At 41.0% G+C, this 18,370-nt stretch overlaps 2 protein-coding genes across 5 annotated transcripts; both read right to left on the reverse strand.

Annotated features, from left to right (window-relative positions):
- Positions 1-2,003: 2,003 nt before the first annotated feature.
- tmcc2 (transmembrane and coiled-coil domain family 2) lies at positions 2,004-6,956 on the reverse strand. The gene is made up of 5 exons (XM_046075800.1): positions 6,925-6,956; positions 4,661-5,056; positions 3,700-4,316; positions 2,996-3,131; positions 2,004-2,798 (listed from the first exon to the last, which is right to left on the reverse strand). The coding sequence occupies exons 1-5, from the start codon at positions 6,925-6,927 to the stop codon at positions 2,499-2,501; spliced, it is 1,452 nt and encodes a 483-aa protein (XP_045931756.1). The 5' UTR covers positions 6,928-6,956; the 3' UTR covers positions 2,004-2,498.
- A 2,675-nt stretch (positions 6,957-9,631) lies between these two features.
- Positions 9,632-17,873, reverse strand: cdkn1a (cyclin-dependent kinase inhibitor 1A). Of its 4 annotated transcripts, none has more exons than XM_046029286.1 (3): positions 17,772-17,873; positions 11,472-11,931; positions 9,632-11,379 (listed from the first exon to the last, which is right to left on the reverse strand). In XM_046029286.1, exons 2-3 carry the CDS (start codon positions 11,923-11,925, stop codon positions 11,324-11,326), a joined length of 510 nt encoding a protein of 169 aa, XP_045885242.1. In that variant the 5' UTR covers positions 11,926-11,931; positions 17,772-17,873; the 3' UTR covers positions 9,632-11,323. The 4 variants fall into 4 exon arrangements, with proteins under 4 accessions (XP_045885242.1, XP_045885240.1, XP_045885241.1 ...); XM_046029284.1 differs by lacking the exon at positions 17,772-17,873 and adding an exon at positions 14,612-14,841; XM_046029285.1 differs by lacking the exon at positions 17,772-17,873 and adding an exon at positions 13,735-13,886.
- Between the last annotated feature and the right edge of the window lie 497 nt (positions 17,874-18,370).

An 18,370-nucleotide genomic window follows, 5' to 3' on the forward strand; every position in this document is an offset into this window, starting at 1 on the left:
ATGTAAAACCTATTACTTCTGCTTCTTTAATGCTTCTTTAAAGATTTTAAACCTAGATGTAATATCTGCTCCAGAGAATGATGCTGCTGACAAAAGGGCATTAAATGTAAATCTTTTAAATGTACATTATTTCTCTTGTTAGCAGTGAACCTGTCCCCCCTATCCCTTTCCCCCGCTTTTTCCCCCATCTAATAAATGAAATAATGACGAAGTCTTATATTAAAAACATAAAGTCCTGAATGTATATAGTGTATGAAATCATATAAAGCAACATCTTGAAAGTGTAACATAAACCACAATGTATTGTTTGTGAGATTTTATTAATGACTTTGATTGGTGAACTAAGAGACTGTTGTTGATATTATGTAACTTTTGAGAGAAGAAACAATACATTTTTCCTCATAAGCAATAAAATGCACCGTTGCTCTGTTCAGTACATGCAGGAGTTTTGCTGTACAGTCTTACTTGGTCTGGTACGACCAGTGGTTTGTGGAGGCTAACGTTAGCTAATGTTAGCAAACATAAATATTGCTGTATAACATCAATTTACTGACTGTATGCCTGCTCTCTACTCGGCTACTGTTACAATAGCTTAGCATTTTTCCCAATCCGAAAAGTAGCATTTAGCATTTTACCATATTTTCATTTGTAGCTGGAGAGATGGCTGTTCAGCAAAAGTTACATAGTTTCACTTTAAAATGACAACATTTAAACTGTATTAGCAGAAAAGCATTGAGTCCTCAGGCACAAGTCCTGTAAAGATTAAAAAGGTGATGCCAGTAAAAGGCAGTGTTCATGAAGAGATTTGAAACACAATAATATAACTTGTCATTCCAAATGTACTTTATGTAATATGCAGTGAGATATGTACTTACATAAAGCATTTCTTGTTTCTATTTCAAAGTCACACTGTAAAGTCGGCTGTGTCATGCAGTTTCATGTTGATGTAATTACTTATAACATATTTGTTATTATATTCATTATCAGTTATTTATGTAATGTTATTGTGAAAATGAATATCAGCTTTCAGCAACTATTATTATTAATTCAGTACCACTGTCTAAATTGACACTTTTTTATAAATGCTTAAATAATTATTTTTTTTAACGTTATATCCAATGGCTTTATTAGGGGCAAATACATAATTTACTAATGCTTTATAGAGGAGCGGTAACATTAATGGTAACTGATGGGATTCTTTCTATTTAGTAATAATGACGTTATGGATGTTGGGTCCTATAATGAATGCTTAATAAGTTGTTTATTAAAAAGATTTTGTTCTAGATCCTCTGCATAAGGTCAGTGGCACTACGGTCCAATCAGTCGAAGGGATTTTTCACTTTTATGCTTAAAACAGATTTATATCTCTTTAGAAAATATTTTATTAACTATTAATAATAAAACCATTAGTTACAACAACAACCCAACTTTTTTAAAATATGCCTTATTAGAAAGTGGTACAAATGTTTCTACATCTTAAGTGATCTCATACCCAGTCTAAGAACATTTCAATGAAAAAATTCAGTCTCAGCAAAAAGGATGATGAGGATATCTTCGAGGTCAGCCTAATATATGAAATCATTTATTTCTTACATTGTTTAACAAAACAGCAATTATTATTTTTTGCAAACTGGATATAAACTTTGATACATTTTGACATGCCAGTTGATTTGACACTGTGGATAGTAGTTCTACAATAGTGGTGATGAAATAGTATTTATGGACAGAACAGATTTCACATTGTTGAATTATTGTGGTGAATTTTTCAGTTAATTCGACAGAAAGAAAGAAATGTGTCTAAATGCACTGCTTCAACACCAGAACAGGATGTGAAACGAGGCAGGAATGACACAGTTGAGATACAACTTATCTGCACTGTATTTCTGACAACAAAATGGCAGTTATAGAAGATTCAGTTTGTCATTAATGAAACGTTAACTCATGCCAGCTAGATGCATCTTAGTGCACATATGAGGACATGCATGAGGACATTACATTCTTGAAAAAAAACCCTTTTCCTCTCAAATATACTGTAGCTTCAACATGAAGGTTACAGCAAACATAATCAGCATTTTAAAGTCATTTTAAGTTGCTCTAGTCTTTGTAATTCATGGATCATACATAATTAGAAAAAGACGATCCAAAGATTTCTTGCAGTAAAACTCAGTTTTTGGTGACAGCAATGCAACTGATGATTGGTCATCCACACCAATAGATTTAGGGGAGATGAGATGATGTCTTTTGTTGCTTGGCAAGCAGACTATTCCTTCTTCCTTCTCACTGTAAACACCTCTAAACACACTCTGCCAGCTGGATCTTGTCCACTCCTCAACTAAAAGAGCCTTGTTTTGTCCTCAGATGCTCCATCTTTACACTCAAAGGGAACAAGTGGATCTCATTCTGGTTCAGTCTCTGTGTCCGTAAGTGGTGGTGACTGAGAAACCAGCTTGTGGTTCTCTGCTCTGGTCCCCCCCTGGAGTCTCTCTCATGCAGTGAGCTCAGCTGGGCAGCAGCCACGGCTCCAGGAAGTCCCAGTGCTTCCACAGGACGAAGAGCAGCAAGGTCAGCAGGACGGTGGCGGCTACCCGGGCTCTGGTCTTCATCAGCGGGGTGATGAAGTTGGCCAAGGTGGAGACGAAGACCAGCAGCACGGCCATGAGCGCCAGGATGACGTTGATGAGTTTGCCCAGCAGAGCTCGAGCATTGGCGTTCTCCACTCCCTCCAACTGGACGACCTGCTGCTGTTGCTGCTGCAGCTCCAGCTTGGTGATGCGGGTCAGGCACGACTCCACAGCCTCCTGGATTTACAAAGCCAAAGAGGGTTACCACAGTGGGAGCTGAGTTTTTGAAGTTTTACTCTTCACTGATAACAACAAAACATGTTTTTTTTAACTCTTATTAAGTCATGAATATTTATTATTATAGAAGAATATTTAAGATTTGAAGCCATGTTTCTAGGGGTTTAAAGTCTCCAATAATGGAGCAGATTGTTTACCTGAATGTCCCTTGCTCGCTCATAGGACTGGTATGCGACTTTTTCTTCCATGCTGGCGAGTTCCTGTTTAAGGTTAGTCATCTCATTCTGGTGCAGCTCTGTTAAGTCATTCAGCTGTTCTTCAAGTCGCTCATACCTGAAAATACAGTGCACAAGAATCCTCAAAATAACGCAAAAGATCGTGAAATATTTAAATTCTTCAAGTGTTGTCCGTGTATCCAAAGCCTGATTTTTTTATTCCTCTTTTCCATAGTCCTCTACTAAACTATTAAAGACCCATGCATGAGCTGCACTGTTGCACTGGCTGGTTTCTTCATTATCATGATAATGGTCACTGTAGTTTATTTTGAGTTGATCCCTCATGGACCGTCTTGCTGCAGTAAATACTCACTAGCGCACCAAATGTGTATTAATCCGCTGCCTGAAAATAGTCCCCAACGAATTCACTATTAACATTAACACTATTAACTGTTGGAGTAAAGTTTGCCAAAACCTACAGTGCCCAGCTGTGAAAGGAAATTATTTAGTCTTTTTTTTTAAATGAAAGTATATATTTGTGACTTGTTTTAAAGATTTACATCTTCCCTGCAAACAGTGGGCTTTGGGGCTAAAAGCCACAGATAGATGAACTGATGTTTGGTTAGTTTTGGTCTTTTCAGAGTTCATAAGTGTGACAAATGCAAATGTTTTGTTTGGGTGTGTACCTGTATCTCTCTTCTTGCAGGCACTGTGTCATGTAGGAGTAGTCACTCTGCAGCTGGCCCTTCATGTCCTCGATGGCGTCCTCCATGTGTGCCTGGCTGGCCTTGATCTCCTGCAGGCCCTCAAGCAGAGAGTCCCAAGAGCTGTGCATGTGATGGTGGTGGTGGTGGTGCCCGTCCAGTCTGGGACTCCCCATCGTCGGACCTAACAGCCCCCCTCCTCCACCTGCCCCACCAGAATTACTGCCTGCTCCTGAGCCGGACGTGGCACTGGAGCACTCGTCGTCGCTGCCGTACTTTGGGCTGGAGACCAGAGTGGCACTTCCACTCAGGGCACGAGGAGTGGGGGTGTCCTCAGAGTGGCCCCCGACTCCGTCCTCGAGTGTGTCCTTTAGGTGAGCAATGTTATCTGCGCTGCCAAACTTGTTCCTGATAAGACTGGCAAACTCTCTCGGCTTGGAGACCACAGCTGTATGAGTGAGGGCAGTTACTCCGCCTTTGACCCCTTCGACTACTCCACCTCCGAAACCACTTATCCCAGCACGAACATTTGCCCCAACGTCCTTTAGTCCTTGCTGCATGTCCCGCAGGACATCCTTAGGCTGCCGGGCCGGTCCATTCTGTAGAGAGGGAAGAGAAATGAGGAAGCAGAGAAGTGGAGGATCTCAAAGGTAGGAGAGAGGTGATTAGGTTTAAGGGAGAGCACTGTAGGAAGATGATGAGGAAAGCAGGCCCTGTAGAGAATTAGGTGAGACACAGGATGATGCGTTGGTTTAAATACGTGTTAGGAGATGTGAATCATCAGTGTGTATTTGGACACAACACTCCTCACAAAGATAGTTCAACATTTGTTTGAGTCAGTCATGAGATAATTATTCAGAACAGTCACAGTACGAAAACAGCTCCACGTAAAGAGGTTAAATGCTCGTATACAGACTGCACACGCACACACTCGCTCACCTACCTGTTCTATCTCCTTTAGCTTCTTGTGATAGTGCTCTAGTTTCTTGTGCAAGTGTGCGATGGTCTGTGCTGACTTTTGGTTCTTCTTCTCAAACACCTGCTTGATCCTGGATGCCTGCTGTTTGTCTGCGTTGTGGGCCAACTTGAGGTACTCTGCAACGTTGTCGTCACGGGCCTCCTGCTCCACGCGAATCTGCTCTGTGACCTTCAGAATCTTCTGCTGCAGGTGCTCCAAGGCAACACGCGTCCGCTGCGGCTCACCAGACCCCGAACATTCAGCACCCCCGGACGTGACCCCAGATGCTGCTGCCGCTCCGTCCGCACTGATGTTGCTGTCAGAGCCTCCATGGCTGGTGGTGGAGGGAAGACCTAGAGTTGCCACCTCGCTCTTGTCCAGCTGAGGGGACGAGATGGAAGGGGGAGGTAATCAGGGATGGAGAGAGTACCACAACTACTACAGAGGAAGTACTTTTACTCAAGAAGAAAACACATCACATGTATTTGAATCTAATCACATAGAAAAGAAGAAGAAGAAGATTTTTAGAAAGAGTCACTGTGAAAGGGCCAGTGTTGCATCCCAATTGAAACTGATTGTAATTATTTTTGCTTTCTTTTTGAACAAGTTCACCTCAAACTTCAATTGAATATCCACCTGATGGTGCCATAACAGAGAAACTGTGGTTTCCTTGGTAGTTTTTGACTCTACAATATAAAGTAAGGCAATATGTCAAATATCTGTTACGCTTTAAGTGTCCTGGTAATAACTCTATAACTCAAATCTTGAACTAATTATAGGGGATAAAAACTTGTGTTCACTCATTGTAACCCAGAGAGTCAGGTGAACATACGAGTGAACATGCCATTAAAGATTCAAATAATAAATTAACAATGAACAAACAGACTTGGGTTAAAAGTGGGCAGTTTTTGATTCAATAAAATGCATTTAGAAATCAACAAATGCTGATAACACGAAACTGTCTTTATTTTCTCTATAATTTGTACCAAATTACAGAGTTTGTTGGAGGAGACTTACTGGAAATTAGTAGGGAAATTTTAAAATTTAAGACTTCTCCAAATATCTGCTCATCACTTATTTTACTTTGGTTTCAGAAATGAGAGTACTTGCAGTTAGTTACTTTCCACCCTGGTGGTGATGCCCATAATTGATTTGGTGGAGGCACCAGAGAGTACGCAGAAAGGCCATCATGCATTAATTAGATGATACATAATTACATTGCTTCCTGCCCTGCACAGCCTCAGAAACTCAACCTCGCCATACACAACTTTCTTTAAAATATAGCGGTAAAAAACAAACACATTTAAAACCATGAAGGTGTGTAGCGGTTGACGGTTATGATGATGAAATGAGGGTGATAGTCTAATTAAAAATGCTCTATTCTTGTGCCCATGCAGGTGAATCTCTCCACGTGTTCTGGATCATTCTGTCTCAATGTCAGTCTGCCTTTAACTCTCTTCAAATAATGAGCCCTGAGAGGTAATCTCCTGGCCAGTATTATATCTATATAGTGTAGCCTGGCAGATGGTGGGATTGTTAATGACCCCCTTCCTGACGTCAAAACAGTGTAATCAGACCCTGCAAACATGAGCTCAGGCCGAGACATGACACCAAGCGTCTCAAAGCGCTGCTCTAATTCCTGCAGGCAGGACGGTGCAAGGATTTATATGCATTTTATTTGCGTGACAGTGTGAGATGAGCACATGCTCCTCGTGTTACTATATATAGGATAGGCTACATGTATATTTTAATACTAACTGTGCTACATTTTAAAAAAAAGAAAGTAGGTAGGCCTATAAGAGTCGCATTGTAATGGAGAGAAAAACACTATGACTGCCTTCCCTGGTGCTTTATCGTGTCCTGATCTTAGAGAAAGTGAGATGCTTATGCAGCAGCTAAAGCTCTTACGAGGAGGCGATGCAGTGTCCGGCGTTACGTATGGGTGAGAGAGCAGACAACAAAAACAACACCGAGCAGATGCTCAAACCTAGCGGTGGCTTTTTCAGAAAGGCACACCGGGTGATTGCTCCCGGAGGTCGGTGGAGAAGCGGGGCCGTGATGAGGATGGAGATGATAGATGTCTATGGCTTAAAAACAAGAGGACGGGGGGGCATGCCTGTGGCTTTCCTCACCCGGCAGGAGACCCACTGTGACATGAGAGACGGCCGACGGATGTCAACGCGCGTGGATGTGAACACATGAGGATGAGACACAAGCAGCACAGCGATAAATTAAATCAGAAACGTTACCATACTGCTTTAATCCAATTTTTGCAGTGCCATTGCAAGTCTGTGTTCGAGGCCCATCCTCCTCCTCCTCCTCCTCCTCCCCCCTGAGCTCACCGAGGAGGAGCCCCCCTCCTCAAATATCTTTACCCTCAGCCGTTGTTTGGCTGACTATAACCTCACCGGATCCTAATGCTCCATTGTTAATGCCATCGATATCTGCTCTGCAGCCTCCCCCTCTCTCTCTCCCTCTCTCTCTCTAAAGCTCTGATCTATTTCTCTCTCTCTCCCTCCTTTGTGTCATATACTTCCCCCGCCTCCCCCCGTTTCTCTCTCTCTCTCTCTCTTTTAGTCTAAATGCAAATGCTAGCTGTCCTGCCCTGTAATGGACGTGGGAGCTAAGGGACAGATGATGGAGGGAAATGGGCGGGGGGGAATGTGAGAGGTTAGCGCAGGCGTGCAGGTGCCTCTGTGCTGCTGAGGCCAGAGAGAGAGAGAGAGAGAGAGAGAGGGAGAGAGAGAGAGAGAGAGAGGGAGAGAGGGAGGGAGAGAGGGAGAGAGAGAGGGAGAGAGGGGGGTGGCTGCTCCGGGCCTTTCATCCCCTAAACCCCCCAAAACACACACCCAGTGTACGCTGATACGGGGCTGCAGTGATGTGGTGCCAAAGTACACAGTGTCTGTCTGAGCAGTGACTCACTCTCTTAATTTGTCTTCCTCACAAAGGAAGAGAAAGTGCGGTGTTTGAGCTGCTTAGGGCCAACTTCAGTCTCTCTATGTGCTGGTGTGTCTGTGGAGGGATCCCCACCAGATGTAACGAAGCTGTCATCGCCATCTTAGAAACAAACCTGAAATGAATTTCAAAAAGTAAAAAACAAAAGCCTTCATCCACAGAGAGGGTAGGAGATTCCAGGCACTCAAGTGCAGTTTTATTACATTATGAGTAAAGTTTATGCATTCAAAAGGTACACAAGTATTATCAGCAAAATGTACTTAATGTATTTGTTATGAAGACAACTATATTGCTATACAAATTATCTGATTGTTATTACTGATGTTGTTTGATGTGGTTGAGCTGGAGCTAATTTGAACTATATGGCTGGGTAGCTACTTTATACCAGTGTGTCATGTTTTATAACCTGATCATATGTTTTGTGATGTTAAGTCGAAATCAACAAAGTAACTAGTAGCAGATGAAAATAATTGTAGTGAAGTAAAAACAGTTTTCCCTCTGAAATGTAAGGTAGAAGTATAAAGTTTCAAACATTGGAATCACTTGAGTTAATTACAAGTACCTCAGAATTGTACTTAAATGTATAGTGCTTCAGTGAATGCATGCAAGTTATATTCCACCACTGCAAAAGGGTTGCTTCAATCAATACATCGTAAATACACTAATATATTAGCCCTTATTTATTATTAATGGGTAATGTATTATTTGTTAATCATCCACCTGATTGCCTGGAGTTTGATTATGTTATGCCACACCCAAAGAATCTCCCGCTACCCTTTATCATCCGACTCAAAATAAAGTTGATAACAAAGAACCCATCTATAATAAATTATTTCAGTCACAATCAGATGCTTTGGACAGCAGCGAGATATAGTCAGTTTTGACACAGCTGTTGTACTTTCTGTGATTTGAAAATTCTTCTTTACTAGCACAAGCGAGAGGTGTGTATCTGCAGGTGGAGGGAATGTTACACAAAACCACCACACTCACACCTGTTTCCCTGTAAACGCACATAGTAAGTGCTTCTCTAACTGTGGCCCCAACCTCTAGACTGAGTACCAGTGGAGAAGAAAGTATTCAGACTTTTTCGTATGTAAATAAAGGAATATCACCATGTAAAAATATTATTTTCCAAATGAAAGTTCTGCAATTCAAATCATGTACCTCTAATGTAATTAGAGTATTAAACCTGTAAGTAGGTCTACTCATTATGCATAAATTATTACTGATGCATTCATGTGTAAATAGCATTGCAATGTAGTTGGTTGAGGTGGATCAATCAATCGATTAATCAATTTCTTATTTGTCCATAGTGGGCAATTTGTGCTGCAGCAAGCATGTGAAACACTTAACAAGAGACATACAATATAACACAGAAACATAGAGCTATTAACATGTACACCGGATGGCTTACACCATGCATAGTGGGTAGGTTAGCTGATCTGAAGCAGCCCATTTGTCTACAGTAACAGTACAGGGCCCGTTGATAGCATAAAGCACACTGACCCTATAGAACCATAATACCATTATGTGGAGTTAATTTTAACTTTTTTATATACTGTTAGTTATTATAAAAGTGTCATTATTCATAAGCTGATCTGATGTTTAGTATCTAAAATCTTCTGTAGTAGCTTCTACCTGCCTACATTTTATACGGCTTTATACTTCAAAATTGTACTTTTACCCCCGCTACATATATATTACACCTATAGTTACTAGTTGGGGTACCTTTCAAATGAATTATTTTACATACACTAATACAACGCTGTAATATATAACACTGACAGGGGCTGTATATAAATTCAATGATGAGTACTTTTAGTATATTGTCATATGATAATAATTCAGTATTTTGACTTAAGTAAATGCAGAACTTTAGATTGTAAAGGACTATTTTTAATAGAGGATCTGAATACTTCTACTAATGTTGCAGGTAAATATGAAACACAAAAAACACTTTGTATTTGGACTTATTTTTTAAAAAGTGAGATTTGACTCCTGGCTATTTCACATATTTATTCATCAGTTTTGATAACCTGTCTTTTACACACCAGTGTGCAAGCATGCACACACACACACACTTCATGAGAATGAGCATGAGAAGAAGGATCGAACAAATTAAATACTACAATAAAGCAAAACATTTACAAAAAAAATAATTTGAACATTTTATTGGAATTCTTATAATAAACAAAACCTAAATTAACATGAGGCATAGTATCTCACAATAAATAAGGATAAATCTTTTCACTTGTAGCTTTCAACATAAAAGAATATGTAGGACATGTGCACAAGCATCTACAAACAGAAGTGCATTCATTGTTTGGGGTAATTCTGGTATTTACTTAGCTTTGTATTTGCAGTGGCCAACATTTCTAAGATGTCAATTCGTAAGGATTAGCATTACCCTGACCTTCTTTGACACCCACTCAGATTACCCATAGCAGCAGGATATGCCAACATAGACATAAATAAGGGTCTTGTTTGTTTTGAGGCAGATAATAACACATTGTCTGTTATAATTGCACTACGCTTCCAAATAGAAAAGAATAAAGCACTCAGCTTTAGCTTTGTAGATAATACGTTTGCTTCTGAAAACACTTTCCTCTGATTGTTCTTAAATACCAAAACGCTGGAAAAAGGCACTTGAAACTGGGTCCTTCGGATACACTACCTATCAGATGTATGTGCAATACTGCAATGTCATGATAATGAATGATAATGCTACTACAGTGCTGTATTAAACTCTATAGATAAATCTCTGATATATATCTAAATAAACCTAAATATAAGTGTTTTGAGCGTTGTTCCAAAGCCATGGTGCTATGCTCCTAACCTACACTACCTGGTGCTGTACACATGTCAGAGTCTGGACAGGGCACTGGTGGAGATCTGCTTTGAGAATCAATCGACATACAGCAGATGGAAAGAATGTAAAAGAACATGATGGCACTTCTGTCGTTAATAATCTAAGCAAAGCGACTGCATGTACAGGATGTCAGAACATTTCAAGCTTTTTCCAACGAGTACATGATGGTAGAGAAAACACAGCTGTACATCTGGATATATAAAGTATAACAAATGTTTTGCAGGAAATAAAGACTCCTAGCCCTCATGATACACATAGAAAAAAAACAACGTAGAAAAACAATACTGGATTTGAACAAAGGAGCCAAAGGGCTTCATGCATTCTCTTCCATTTACAATCATTCTGCAGTTTTGTCACATCCACTCCTCAACTTAACGGCACAGAATGATTCTAACCTACAAGACAACTGCTTCAAGTGTGTACAGTAATTTGTTCATCCGTCGTATCTCTGAGCTCAAAGAAGCCCAGAGTTTCTGCAGAGCAGAGGCTGCGTTTTTAGCACTGTGGAATGTACAGTAGGAAATGTCAGTCAACACTTTGGCATCCTCATGATCCAAATGAGTATAAATCCACTGATACGAGAGATTACTGTTAATCTTCTCTGCTCAAACGTCCCCTTCTTACCCCTGGGAAAACACCAACCCCCCCCACACTGAATGCAGTACCCTAATTAACTTTATGTGTAGCTGAGGTCCCTTCTGTCGTCAGATGATTCACTGGGTACAGGACCCCCTGATGAGTGCAGAGTCTATGCAGAGCGTAGTATTCCTGAGCGTAGTACTGTATGTGTGGTTCTCTTGGATTAGTGAAACTGCACCAGAGTATCACTCGCCGGATTTGCGTGGCATCCCAACTACTCTTCTTTTAGCCTGATAGAAATCTGTTGGGATAAAGAACGGGAAGATGAGCTCATGCGAATCCATATGAAATTAAAACTCCACTTGTTCACACTTAGAATATCTCAATCGGTACCTGTAATGTTTGTCTGTTTCCTCTTCAGCGCAGTATTTCCTCTCCTTTCCGGTGTTTTCTCCAGGTCCTCTGGGTTGAGTGCACGTCTCTCTGGCGTACATGGGATGTTCTCCTTCTCGCTCTGTGACGGCCCCACCCTTCCTCCCTTGGGTGTAACTGCTCCCTTGGGCGTAACTGCCCTCTGACCATCTGCCTTTCCCAAGCCAAGCATACAGGACCTGTAGAGAAGCGGCACCTTGGCACCGGTGACGCACTCCCACTGGAAATCGCCGCTCTCCAGAGGCTGGTCCGAGATGAAGTCGAAGCCCCAGCGCTGCGAAGCCTCTTCCAGGTCTTTCCGCAGGGCAGCCTGGTACTCTGCATGTAGCTGCTCCCGGTCGACTGGGCCGAACAGATTTCGTCGAGCGGGGCCGTTCCCCATGGGGCTCAGGCTCCGCTTGTGAGTAGCCATCATTCTACACTGCATGAAACACAGAAAAGACCGTCGGTTAGTTGGAAAAAGATGCTGGTGGACAAAACCAGTGATGAGCAGAGACATGAGGCTAACCCTGCCATTCTCAGTAGGGAGCGATGCTGCCAACTTTCACCTTCATTGTCAATTAATGTCAATTAATGTGACATTAAGCAAAAACAATTAATCGATTATCTAAATAGCTGCCAATTAATTTTCTGTTAAACAACTACTCGCTGAATTTCTAATTCTCAGACGCTTGATGATATAATTTTGTACAGATAAAAGCTGCTTTAATTTCTCCCAAGAAAATAAAAAGCTACATCTTGACACCGATCTCATAATTAGGCAAAAAAAAACCATTCCAACTGATGTTAAAAATCAATCCCAAGTTCAACAAAACATAAAACAGAAGTTATTTTTTACTGCCTCAGTTTTAAAAGTAGAAATCAGGCTTACCATGGCTCTAATCGGTTTAAGTGTCCTCAGTAACAACAACAGAGCATCTCAGCCTGGTGTTACTGGGAGGCTCTTTATAAGAAGGTAAGCAGCCAGTGACTCACTGAGCCCTCCTCTGTGAATCACTGGTACATGCCTGGACATAATCTCAGACAGACATGTGAGGACAAGTTCTCAGCAAAGGTTTGTTCACTGCGGACACATGGAGTCACCACTAGGTGGCAGTGTCAGACCATCTGCAAGCTCACCAGAACAACTTCCATGACTGTTTCAATAAAGATCACAAACGGTTTAACATTTATGGATCTTATTATTTAATCAGTGCTTTTCATATCTTTATATTTGCGCAGCACTAATCTGCAAACTGTTCCAAGCATAAGGGGTAAATGGTCATGGTCACTTTACTGTAACAGCTCAAGGAAGAAATCAGCTATGTCTCAGGAGAATAATAAGTCATTATAGTCAGCCGGGAAGGGCTGGGCAGGATTCCCATTTGAGGGAACAATCAAGAGAAACCCGTCCCAGCCCACCCTAATTATCCCGCGAAAGCACTTTAGGAGAGGAGAGGTCATTGTAATTAGAATAATGATAATGATAGGTGACATTAATGAAGTTTAATGTCACTGATTAAGTACAAAAACTGCTCCGGTTTTATGTGGAAGATGAGTTGACATAGGATACAGAAAAACAAATCTGCCAAAAGATCAGACACATTGATTTCTGTTTGACTTGGACTGACGGTGAATTTAAAGCCTGGCATTTAAAGAAAGGCTCGTCAAATGTTTTTTAAATTGGTTGCTGCCAAATTGTTTCATAAAAATATGGAGCCACACAGCACAGCAGAGCCAGGAGACTCATCTGAGACCATGTAATGTGGCATTTTTCCAGGAACTGCAGCTCATTCCTCAGCTTAACACAGCGAAAGAAACAGAACACAAAACATACAACTTCCTGATCAACCACAACACAAAGATTACACATAAACTGCGTGTGTTAAAAAGTTAGTTAAAATTCAGCTTTCAATTTAAGATCAAAAATCTTTTTTTTTAATCTGTTCAGCTTCATACAATTATTTGGTGTCTTAAAATGACTGATCACTTACTCATGAGGTAACAAATAATAAATGATATAATAATGTGATTTTTTAAGGGTTTATTGCTATTGATTACCGGAATAAATGAATGTAAGAAGTTTAGTAGTCAAGCAAAAATTCAGTAAAAATGTCAGAGATCAAAGTCACCACACACGAATTAAAGAGCATCTGGCACATCTGGATGCAGTTTATTCATCATTATGGGGTCCGGGGACCTCCTGGGGCCCTTAAGGGACTTTTAATAAATAAATTCACACTACCTTTTGAAGACCCTTTGAAGATGAGCAGTCTGTTTTAATCACGAGTTTTTCCTGACCTGTCCCCACCCACTGTTACATAACTGTGGACCTGCATGTCCTATAAAGGTCAGGTGGGGTGCCTTCACGGGAGAAATCTGGGTCCACAAAAAAAATTAAAAATAAAATAATAACAATCCTCATCTATGTTGGGTAAAGTGGGGTGGAAATATTTTGGGGAGCACTGCTCTGAGACATGGTACCCCACCCCCACCACCCCTCCTCTGTCCCCTCCTCTGTCCCCTCCTCTGTCCCCTCCTATCCACCTCACGGGATACGACGTCAGAGGGAGAGCGGGGCGGGGCGCTGCGGGGAGGAGAGATTCAAGGCTGTGGCGGGAGAGCGAGCCACGCATGAGCGGCATGACGGCACGAGGAGGACAGTCAGCAGCGAGATCCTGCCCAGTTTACTACAAGGTTCCACGTGAGGCTCTAGCTCGTGTCGACCAGTCAAACTGGGCTGTCACTGACTGGATCCTGGACGACCTCCCTCACCGTCACCATGTAAAAATAACCCAACAAGCCTGCGTGAGTTTTCAGGAACTCTGGGTGAAGTTTTGAGTGACAAACTGAACCCTGAAGTGAAATGTAGATAGTTTAAAACCTATATAACTTCAGGTAGGTAGTTCAGCAACTTCAGGGAAGCTATTAGCCCTAAACAAATCATTTGTATTCGTGGAGATATTAAACAATATAGACATAAAAGTAGACTACACAGTATATATTACAGGCTATATAGACTAATAACCTAGATGACCAAACCTATGTTTCTGGAGTTGCTTACAAACTAATAAAACACTAAATTAACCAAATTAAATGCTACAAAAAGTAATTTTACTTACATTATAAGTCGGCTTGTTGAATGAAGCTGCTGTTTATGTGCCTCCTCGTTGGGTTTTTTGCTTTTACACAGCCGCTCTGATGTGGAAAAAACTCTCAGACGACGTTTTTATGTTTTTTCTCCCAGCTCCTCGGATAAATCACATTCAACTGAAGCGACTAAGTTTCTGTCCTTGATAGTTTCTCCAAGTATTCTCACAGACATGGACCTCGGCTAAACTTTTATGAACTCCAGTGGGCGTGGACCCCCCCCCCGTACAGAGGCGGGGTCTGCTGGCTCACACACGTGGATTTCACTCGGTAAACACATGTGCCCACGTGAAGACTCCATAGTAGTAGTCGGGAGGAAATTCCAGCTCGCTCTCTGACTCCTAGAGCGCATGACAGAACGGAGGCAGACCGTGCAGTACCCCGATGAGGACACGAGGAGGATGTTAGTTTCTGTTCATTAGGAAGTACACATTTGTATATGGGGCACTTTAGTATTTTAATTTTGTTACTTTATACTTCTAATCCACTTAATTTCATGGGGAATATTGCACTTATTACTTGACTACATTTTTCTGACGTTTATAAGTCACTGGTTATTTTACAGATGAGGATTTCCAATACAAAACAGAATTACTTCCACCAGCTACAATATTAAACATACCTAATTAAAAATAATACAATAGTAATATTTAATTATTTAACACAGTCTGAAAGGGGGCACTTTGCATAATGATTACTTTTGATACTTTGAGTACATTCGTCTGGTGAAACTGATGTACTTTTACTTAAGTAACATTGTTACATTGTGGGACGCTACTACTACTTTTACAAAAGTAAAGTATAAACGTACTTAAAGAATAAAAAGTTAAAGAACTCATTACATTTCAGTGTTATACTGCATTATTATATATAAATATACTGTATTATTTAATTATTATCACTGATGCATTAATGTGCAATCAGCAATTTAATGTTGTTTGAGGTGGAGCTTTTTTTAACCACATATAGGCTGCTGAAATGTTACTTGAGCTTTATTTGATGTATTTAGGTGTGCTGATGAAGCAATTCATTTTTTTGGTTTAGTTTGCATTTATGTTTTTTGGTTTAAAGGTTTTATTGTTCAGTTCCATGTTACATGTTTTCTGTCATGTCTTTTATCAATCTTGGGAACATGTTGAAAGATTTAATACAGTTTCAAAACTGTTTAGAAATCAGTTAGACTGTAGTAACAAGCTGGTCAACTCATTAACTTGTAAAGAAGACAAATTAAGTTTTACAAGGAATGATGACAATAAGTCAGATTTGGGCCTTTTCATTGAAACATTTAAGAGCAATTTAGATTCAGTTTTCTCTGTTACCTCCTATGGAGGCCAGTGTAACCCAACTCTCTGGGCTTGTAACTCCGTCTCTTAACATAACTGTTAAAAGTGTGTTCCACAGTCTTCTTGTTGTTGAAGGTACATTTGTTTATTTCAGCAAGACCAAGAGACATCCCATCACGTTACCCTTCAGCCTAGTTCCCACCATGTCTACAATAAGAGCTGTAACTGTAGGATGCAGCACATAAAGGCCCAACTGATCTGATGAAGTGAGTCTATTGTTGAGCGGGAGGCTGACAGGACACAAGAGAAACACACTCAGACTTGGAGGCCGTCCACAATCTACAATACAGCTATATTCAGTTGTAACGAAGTTTTAACTATGGAAAGATACAATGAGTGTATATTGTTTGTTACTGAGCAACAGCTGTGTACAGCGAAAGGCTCTACATTTGTACAGCTGAGCAGACACTTTATTGTCTCTGCACTGTAAGACAGCTGCACCGTGCAGAGGGTCTGCAAGCCCCATCAAATTATCTTTTTCATTGTGTGCTTCATCATATTCAGGCCTTTGTTCTGTATCCACTGTGAAAAATGTGATAGTTGTTGATAGTAGTTGGCGCCAAATTAAGGACTTAGAGACTAAGCGTGGCCACTTAGTTAACTATTTATTGAGTGACACAAAGTCATCAAGAGAGTTGTGCTCTTTGCAACTTTATTACCGGCTACCTCTATGGTTATGTAACGTATAGGCCTATTGTATATAACCTTAGCCCTTGTCTTTTTACACTCAAGGGTCGTGTTGGGTTACCTGATGATAATAATAATGTGTAAATATGTAGGCTAGGCTACACGCAGTATAGTACTTTTGATGTTCATAAGTGTCAATATTCCAGCATAAACAGGCACCAGTTTAACAGTGGCCCTTTTTAAAAAGTATCAGAGGTGCCAACACAGAGAGCTCCGGCCAAAAAAGTTGAACCTGGCTCAACTTTTGCTGCAACACAACTTGACATCTTATGGCAACCTGCTGCACTAACGAGTCAAATAAATGCAAGCACACATTCTTGGTTGATTACTTCGCAACACTGTATTTCTACTGTTTACCTTGCAATGGTTGCCTCAAAAGATCAAATAACTGCAGATGTGCTCATTTTACAGAGATGTAATGGTCCTGTGTCAGTGTTATAGATTATCCTGTTGTGTTTTGAAATCTGAGAAGATTTAAAATTCACAGAGCTTTTACTCAAAATGAAACTCCTATAGATGTAATTTCATGTCTGGCTGCCTGAAGCAATTCGCCTCAACACCAGAGCAGCCCCTTGTGCTGTTTTATCGCAGGGCTGATTTCAGTGTTGTCACTGAAGCTGCCTGTTAACCAGTGGAGACTTCAAGAAGTCACTACTCCCGGCAAAGAAATAGCCCGACTTATATATCCCCCATACAACCACAACATATATATTTTTTTATTGTTTAATGAATGGATTATGCAAAGAAGATATAATGTGTTAATTTGTGAGTTTTGAAGTTGCTGGTAGGTGGGTTTTGTTACCAGTGGACAGCCCCAGGCTAGCTGTTTCCACTCTTAATGCTAAGCTCACAGGCTGGCATCCTCTACCGGTAGCTGGACACCGGCAGTAATGGGAGTGGTTGATCCTCTCATCTAAGTTTAAGAAACTCTACAGCGATTAAGCCATTTCCCCAAATATTTTGATATTATTTAAATGTTTAGTCCAAAACATATCATGAAATGGTGAGAAATCAGTTTCCCAAACTGACTTGAGTTGGTGTGACCAAATCTTAAATTGAGCTTCCACAAGTTGCACCTGTGTTCAGACCAGGCATTACTCACGAGACATCAGCAGTTACATAACAGCGGGTGGAAATACCCCGGGTTTCTGAGTGGATTCCCGCGAGCTCCTTCTACAGAGTGCGAGTCCCGTCTCCGTGGATACCATGAGTCAGCGCGCCTGTGACGTCACGAGCGCTACTCGTGGAAAAGCGCGCGTAGATTTGAGAAACTTGTGCCTCTGTGTTATGTTCATGCCGGTTCACGTGGACTGTATGCGTGAACTGGGAGCCGTGGGTGTGACCGAGGGAAATAATTGGACAGTGGGAACCAGAGAAGACCCGCAGCTGCACATGTAGAGACTTTTTCTTGCACTCAGTCTGGCCAGGAACACTCTTTATTAAGTTTTAGCCACCACACACATACAGTGACTATATCAGCAGCGCCATTATTTCGATGTCATATCACTAATCTATTCTGGTGAAATGGTGAAAGTGGATTACATAACGACCGCACGCCATGTACGACGATAGGAGGGACATGTATGTAGTCTGTGTGTGGGACAGACAAGGGCATAAACTTGCCAGGTTACTTTTTTTTCTTTGACTCCTTGACTTCCTTACAGTATGTAACAAAAAGGCACACCCACTGTTTAAATTGGT

This window comes from Micropterus dolomieu, linkage group LG18, assembly GCF_021292245.1.
Source record: "Micropterus dolomieu isolate WLL.071019.BEF.003 ecotype Adirondacks linkage group LG18, ASM2129224v1, whole genome shotgun sequence".
NCBI lineage: Eukaryota > Metazoa > Chordata > Actinopteri > Centrarchiformes > Centrarchidae > Micropterus > Micropterus dolomieu.